Below are 7,734 nucleotides of genomic sequence, written 5' to 3'. Positions count from 1 at the left end.
ACGGAGGACAGATCTAATTGTTCGCAAGGGTATCTGCACGAGTGATGATCACTTTTGTAAACTCAGTCTTAAATTCGGATTCCGAATGGCACAGTGTCTAGGATTTGCACATACCATGGATTATACGTTTTATGAGTCCGATGATCTCAATGTCAAGAATCTTACATACATACCCGCCCCCTTTCCCCCACGCCAAGACGGTGGGGTTGACTTCGCCTTGATCTATGCCGATTGCGTAACCCCCACGATGTATGGCGGGCAAATGGTAAATCTATTAGATGCAGTTACCATGGAAGCTGCTGGAGGTAGAGACTTTCGCCAGCTCGTATATAAATCTCTTAATAAGACCTTCATAGATTCGATTTCCGTCAGAGTGCTCGATCAAAGGGTAAAAGTATAACCTACGGGCGAGGAAAACCATGACCCTTTTATTGCATATTCGCCCTAAATAAGAAATAAATACGACACTTTTCGTGAAGATGGGTTATTCATTCACAGACAGTCATGAGGAGTACTTTCATTCCTCCGGGACGTCATGATTTCGATGCTCTCTTTTTAGAGAGTCATGCAAGGGGTGGTGGATTAGAGGATATTAGGATATTTCTCCCGCCTCCCGTTCAGCGTGGTAGAAGAGGAGGTGGAATTTTAATATACTGAGCGGTCTGGCTAAAAAGCCATCCCTTTTCTCATGAGAAATGTCGCTCCTGAAGCTGTGCGTATGGGGAAAGACGTATTAGGCGATGTGTTAGATGGACGGGATATCCGTCACTCGTTAAAACCAGAGGCGTGTCGGCTCTGAAAGGCGTTGGACAAAGACTTGCCTGAGGGGAGGTAAGGGAGTCCGCAAGCGTCAAAGACGAGTCCAAGGCGGGCGCGTCCGTAAGCGTAAGAAAACAAGCAAAAGAAAGACGAAACGACGGTCACGTAAAACATGTTATAAAAGTGACATATTCAACATGAAAACGTTAGTTTAACGTGGAAGATGGCGGAATACGGACTTGACGTACAGGGGTGGACGACCACCTCTCTGCGTCAGTACGCAGCCGCCGTAAGCGAAGGGTTTCCTCGAGTGACGCGTGTGAGACCAGTAGAAAGTTCTATTGCATCTCGAAACAAACTCGATATTTTACCCGTTAATCTTGACGGTTCTAATAATGAGATTAATGATAGTTATATTGAATTTAGGATTCCAGGCGTTCCTGGACAATTTCTGGATCTCAGTACACTCTCGATAGACATGAAGACGCGCGTGACCAAGGTGGACGGGTCGAAGCTTGGTGATACGGATCATGTGGTTTTTGCTAACGGCTTTAGTAATACCCTTTTTAAAAATTGCACTTGCTACCTCAACGAACAGATGGTAGAATCCAACGCCCTCTTTAATTATCATGCCTTTGTTAAAATGATAACGTCGATCCCCCAAGAAAAGTTAGATTCGATTGACGTAGTTCCTTCTTTTCCGTGATGATCAGAGTGAAAAAGGTATAGTGAACACGTATAGTGACGAGTACTTTACAGGAGCCAATAAACAAGAAAAGGAAATGATTGCCAACATAAAAGCACACGGTCTTAGTATGACAGCACCTTTGCTGTTAGATATTGCGAGTCTAGACGCGTATCTCCTCGACGGCACAGATGTGAGAATCAGGTTGGAATTAGCAAGCAAGTCGTGGATTCTAAACACATCTCAGGATGGAGATCTCTTTAAATTTGCGCTCGAATCAGTAAAACTATGGGTCGATCGCGTCGTGCCGCACGCATCAGCGTTATCGTCACTCAATACTTCACTCGCGTCGAAATCCTTGCAGTATACATACAATCGAACCCTGTATAAAACATATGTCTTAGGAATCAATCAAACGAGTTTGCTGGCCGAATTGCCGTTTGCACAAATCATTCCACAGAATCTGATAATGGTTATGGTTGACATGGATAACATGTCTGGTTCTACAACAAGAACGGTCTTTATTTCACTCACGCGGATCTCAATCACGCTCATATCACCATTAATGGGTCAACGGCTTATAATATTCATGCTCAGTTTCCATCATGTCTCTCGACTCTTTTATTCGACGCTAGAAGGACTTGGCTTGGAAACAACTAACAATCTTACTCCCGGCTTTTGCAGCGGGTCGAACCTTATGCGCTTTTAATTTCGTCACAGAAGACGTGGAAAATGGATTCCCTCGATAAAATGGAAACATGCGTATCTCTTTAACTTTTAATAAAGGACACAACAGAAATCTCGTCATTATATTCTTCGCCGACACGACAGGCATAATTGAAATTGACGCGCATCGTCAAGTAACGTGTCAGGTTCGCGCGTAAAATAAAATGAATGCACTGGAAATCGAACGAGGATTAGCGGGTGTACTGGGGATAAGATTATTTTTAGGTTGTCATCCTGAAAGTCATGTCGGTAAGCTGCTTGAACATGCAAAGCAGCAGCTAAAACCCATTGTCTTTATTCTGAACACTCTGAAGGGGGGAGAAGTCATGGGTCACTGGATCGCTATATACATTCATTATGAAACTCAAACACTCGGTTACTTTGACACTTATAACTTAGATCCAAGGTTGTATTCACTGTCATTACATCACTTTATACAAGTACATCCGTATATGACGGTGTATAGATTAGCATATAGATTACAGGGTCTGCAATCCCTTGTGTGGCATTTACACGATGTACTTTTGCTATCTCCTCAGTCATCACCCCTTAAACGTGTCATGTATTCCTCCATGCAACCTTTAAGAAAGGACAGCATTTCTATAATGATAAACTTATCACGCGATTGGGATACAAACTCTTTCCATTACCACAATGTGAAACAACATTCTGCTTACTTAGTAACGCAAGGCATTGTCGACGAGAGATTTGCAACGTTATCATGTAAAGCATGGTGCCATGCTAAAGAGAGGGGTAGACGCGGGAGAACACCTGGAGGTATGCTAGAGGAACAGCTGCTATCGCAACACTTGCGTGTATGGGTTGCCAATTGGTTTCCATACTGATGCATATAAACCCAGACGTCCACCTACTACAACCGCACTTTACCAGCAAGTTGAAGTGTATACGCAACGTGATGGCTAAACGGTTCTCGTCAACCACGTTCGGTAAGTGACATCAGTTGCTATCTACATGGTTTGTTAAATCATCAATACCGTTTCCTCATTCTGTATTTACTCTCTTGTTTGTTTTCAGATGGTCTGGTAATCAACATTAATTATTACTGTTCTCGCAACTCACCAGATGAAAGCATGATACGAGAAAGTGTCGATGCAGACGCACCGAGCAGGGAGACTGAAGGACGTGGTGCTGTTAAGCACAAGAAACGTATCATCACAGACTACAAAGCACCCCCTCCAAAGATCGGTATGTATGCATCTATATGGAATGATAACTCATCCATTTCTTTAAGGCGTTCGAGTAATTATTACTGTTCTCCAGGTGAAACCGCGAGGCGGGAAAACGCTGACGCAGAAATGCTGAGCATGGCAGCTGAAGGTTGCGAGGATGCTCCATACAGGAATCTCATCTCCCCTCCAAAGAACGACTCCAAGGTACCCTCAGCCGAAATCACCGTGGATTTGACGCCTCCATCCCCTGCGGAGGAGACAAAGGATGACAAGCAGCCGTCAAAGGAAGAAAAATCTGCATTCAATCCGTCGTTTACACCCAAGATCTTACCTCCATCTCTGTTGAAAAAGAAACGAGTTGCATCCATCTAAATTGCGTGTGTTTGTATGTTATTACTAAGACGTGTTTTTCTTTTTTGCGTGGTTAAATAAAAATTATAAAATGATTCTGGTTTATTTCTGTATCCCGTTACTTGTTAATAAACCCTCGACGGCGACTGAAAATCCGAGTGGTATCCTGGGGATTCGAACCCGCGTCGTCCACCACGCGGCGAATGTGAACCCAGTACGCTACCAGTTCGGTCACCGCATACCCTACACCCTACACGCTCCCTCTTAGACAGAACGAGGCATGGCGCAGCCCATGTCTCGCCGCTCCCGGACTCGTCACCTCCCACCAACCGCACCATAGCACATCCCTCGCTCCCTCCCCATAGCATGTCACTGCCGATCCCTCTCTGTCCCGCCCCACGCTCCCTTGACCCGCCAAAACAAGCCGCTATGACATAGGATACTACGGAAGTCTTTCCGCCTCCGCCCCACGCTCCCTTGCCCCGCCAAAACAAGCCGGTATGACAGCATGCCACTACGGCTGTTTTTCCGCCCCGCCCCACGCGCCATTGCCCCGCCAAAACAAGCCGCTATGGCGCAGGATACTACGGATGTCCTTCCGCCCCCCCACCCACGTGTTTTTCCGCCCCGCCCCACGCTCCCTTGCCCCGCCAAAACAAGCCGGTATGGCGCAGGATACTACGGATGTCCTTCCGCCCTCCGCCCCACGTGTTTTTCCGCCCCGCCCCACGCTCCCTTGCCCCGCCAAAACAAGCCGATATAATAGCCTGCCACTACGGCTGATTATTCCGCCCCGCCCCACGCCATATTGCCCCGCCAAAACAAGCCAGTATGGCAATATTATAACTACTCATACGGATGGGAGGGAGGGGGATATTCCATTACGCTTGTCACTTTCCTGTAGCATTTGCGTATAAACCTTGATGATGGTGATGGATTCGACTTTGTGCAGTGTGTGTGTGCTTAGGGGGGGGGGAGTTATATATCTATTTGCGTTTTCTTGTGTGGGTAAATTACTTTCCGAAAGTGGGATTCAAAAGAGAAAAAAATATAGAAGTGAATGTCCCTATATTTTATTTTTTCTGCCATATAAGTCAAGAACAAACTCGTCAAATCTGAGAAGATATAGTTTTTTTAGATGCTTCGTTTTGCGCCGGTAGGCTTATTTGAGGAGTCTCTTGGGCAACCCCAGCCCGTTAGTGACGCAGGCGAATTTTATTTATATTCGCTGCCGTGATATATGACTCATACTTGGCCCATCCGGCCCCCAGGTGCTCCACTTGAACGAAGTCGCTGAAGTTAGGGTTGATTGAAGATCTGGGCAGCGTGTGGGTGATCTTCCGCCATTCGTCAATTATTGAAAATTGTAAACGACGCGTCCACTACCGTATGGTCCCCGTCAGTTGTTAGGTAGTTATATTTCGTCTTTGTTTTTCATCATCGTTGTTATACTCATAGCCCTATTTTCTCGTCCTCATTTTCGTCGTCATCGTCGTCGTCGTCGTCGTCCTCCTCCTCCTCCTCCTCCTCCTCGTCATCCTCCTCGTCCTCCTCCTCCTCCCCTCTTACTCCAGTCAGGGAGGTGAACGGCCTATTCCCCATCTCGTCGAGTCTCTCCAAGAAGTCAAAGGTTGCATCTCGGACAGACCTTGAAGAGGGTGAAGGAGGCTGTGCTCTTTCTCTCTCTCTCTCTCTCTCTCTCTCTCTCTCTCTCTCTCTCTGAATGGAGCAACTAGCACAAATAAACAATCCGAGAGAGAGAGAGAGAGAGAGAGAGAGAGAGAGAGAGAGAGAGAGAGAGAGAGAGAGAATGAATTGAAATATCACCAGCAGCAGCATAAGAGAGGGTCAAGCAACTTAACAGAAACAATCAAACCACGTAGCCACACGCCCAGGTAACCAGCCAGTGCACGGTCTTCCCTCGTACTATCTCCCAGTCTTGCCGGGGATTCGTTTGGGCCCCGCGTGTAGCCAGATGGTCCTCCTCGTGATGGGGTTGTCCCGCGCGGCTTGTCTGGCAAAATGTAGGGGTGGCAGGATAAATATTTGAAGATAGATAGGGTGAGGGCTTGAAACTTCGTCTTACTGACCTCCTCTGCCGTTCATGAGTAGAGAGGGGACAAAGAAGAGGAGGAAAAAGACGAAAAAGAGGGAGTAATTGTGGGTAAGAGGGGAAAATGAGAGACAAAGGGAAGATAAAAGGGTGGAGAGAGAGAGAGAGAGAGAGAGAGAGAGAGAGAGAGAGAGAGAGAGAGAGAGAGAGAGAGAGAGAAACTGAAATGAAAGAAGAGGAGGGAAATGTGTGTCAACGTAGAAAGAGAGAAGGAAAGAGGAGTGAAGATGAGGTAGAACATGATATGCAAGACAGATACATGGAAACTAAAAGGAGAGAGAGAGAGAGAGAGAGAGAGAGAGAGAGAGAGAGAGAGAGAGAGAGAACAATAGTAAGAGAAAATGAAAGAGAGTGGATGAAGAAGAATATAATGAGGTGGAGAGAGAAAAAAAGTAAAATAAATCAATGAGAAAGAGATATAATGGAAAGAAAATAAGTAGGAGGAGGATAAGATAGACAAGACGTATAAATGGAGCGAAATAAAGATGGAGAAAAATTAATAGGAATACGATAAAGAGGAGATAGGAAAGACGAGAAAAAAGGAGAGGAAGAAGGAAAGGGAAAGATAAGGCAGACGAGGAGAGAGGAAAACTGGTAAAAGGAGAGAAAGAGGGTAAGGGAAAGAAGGGAGAGGAGAAAATAAAGACTATTGAGATAAAAGGAGAGATGGAAAGGAAAATATCATTATTTGCCCGTCTTTAGGCTCGCATTGGGCCAGTGCAACACACCATAACACGCTGCAACACTCCCGAGCTAGGCACTTCTTTATGTTGAGCCCCGCCGCGCGCTGGAACATTCTCGCCGGAATCTGGTGAAAGCTTCCGCCTACTGGAGTGGTTAAGTTCCCCGTGGTTGTCTTGCAAGTTGACCCTTCTCGTGTTTCCAGTCATGCGGCGGATGGCGCTTGCGGAAGAGACTGTTGGGAGGGAGCGTGAGTTAGCGGAGTTATGTCTAGAAGAGAAGGAGGAGGAAGAGGAGGAGGAGGAGGAGGAAGAAGAGGAGAATAAGAAGGAAGAAGAGGAGGAGGAGGAGGAGAAGGAAGAAATGGTGGTGGTGGTGGTGGAAAAGGAATATGGAATAATTACATAGAATTTCATAGAAAATCAGACCACACAGACCTCATGGTCCAGACTAGGTGGCCTGTCCTTAAACCTCTCCAAAACAGCTCTCCAAAACGTTGCTTTTCTACTTTAGTTAATATTAAGTTCAAGGAAGTGACGGTCGAGCTTGTTTTTAAAGGAGTGGGAGCTTATTCCATTCCCGCACTACAACGTTGGTGAAGAAAAATTTGGTGGTCTGAATTTACTTTTCTACATTTGAGTTTTATGCCATTGTTCCTCGTTCGCAAAGTGTCATCGATCATAAACAATTTTGTTCTGTCCACATTCGTGAAACCATTAAATATTTTAAAACATTCGATCAGTTTTCCTCGGAGGGGACGTTTCTCAAGAGAGAACATGTTAAGGGTGGAAAGCCTTTCTTCGTAGGATTTGTTGCGCAAGGAAGGGATCATTTTTGTTGCCCGACGCTTAACACCTTCTAATTTAGCAATGGGAGGCGGTGGCTGAGTCGTCAAAGTAACGGCCTCGTGTTCAGGAGGACGCGAGTTCAATCCCCGCCCGGTGCCACCAAGCTGGGATTTTTCAGCTGCCGCCGAGTGGCTTAAAACTACCCACATGCTGTCCAGAAGACCACCTATCAACCCGGACTCTAGATTCTAGGATCAAAGATGAGCTCTGGGAGGGCAGCATGAGCCAATGCAAGATGGCGCCACTATAAACACTCGCCTGCGCCAGAACGGGCTGGGCCGACCATCAGGACCTACCGGAAAGAAGCCTTGGACCGACCATCAGGATCCACCGGGAAGAAGCCTACCGGCGCAATAGGCTGCAATGTAAAAAAAAAAAAAA

The 7,734-nt window shown here is 46.2% G+C and overlaps 1 protein-coding gene across 2 annotated transcripts; it reads left to right on the top strand.

Annotated features, from left to right (window-relative positions):
• Window positions 1–2,754: 2,754 nt before the first annotated feature.
• On the top strand, window positions 2,755–3,816 carry LOC126991466 (uncharacterized). Of its 2 annotated transcripts, none has more exons than XM_050850229.1 (3): window positions 2,755–3,117; window positions 3,254–3,376; window positions 3,452–3,816. In XM_050850229.1, the coding sequence occupies exons 1-3, from the start codon at window positions 2,988–2,990 to the stop codon at window positions 3,730–3,732; spliced, it is 534 nt and encodes a 177-aa protein (XP_050706186.1). In that variant the 5' UTR covers window positions 2,755–2,987; the 3' UTR covers window positions 3,733–3,816. The 2 variants fall into 2 exon arrangements, with proteins under 2 accessions (XP_050706186.1, XP_050706183.1); XM_050850226.1 differs by having other exon boundaries at window positions 3,206–3,376.
• Window positions 3,817–7,734: the final 3,918 nt, after the last annotated feature.

Source organism: Eriocheir sinensis, chromosome 7 (assembly GCF_024679095.1).
Source record: "Eriocheir sinensis breed Jianghai 21 chromosome 7, ASM2467909v1, whole genome shotgun sequence".
Taxonomy (NCBI): Eukaryota; Metazoa; Arthropoda; class Malacostraca; order Decapoda; family Varunidae; genus Eriocheir; species Eriocheir sinensis.
Note: the sequence above shows the minus strand (reverse complement) of the source record. Positions and strands in the feature narration are given on the sequence as shown.

Excerpts from the sequence above, each read along its gene's own strand:
- LOC126991466 (XM_050850226.1), top strand. The coding sequence starts at position 2,988 with ATGGGTTGCCAATTGGTTTCCATACTGATGCATATAAACCCAGACGTC. Across the intron at positions 3,118-3,205 it reads GTTCTCGTCAACCACGTTCG|ATGGTCTGGTAATCAACATT; the intron begins GTAAGTGACATC and ends GTTTGTTTTCAG. Across the intron at positions 3,377-3,451 it reads AGCACCCCCTCCAAAGATCG|GTGAAACCGCGAGGCGGGAA; the intron begins GTATGTATGCAT and ends ACTGTTCTCCAG.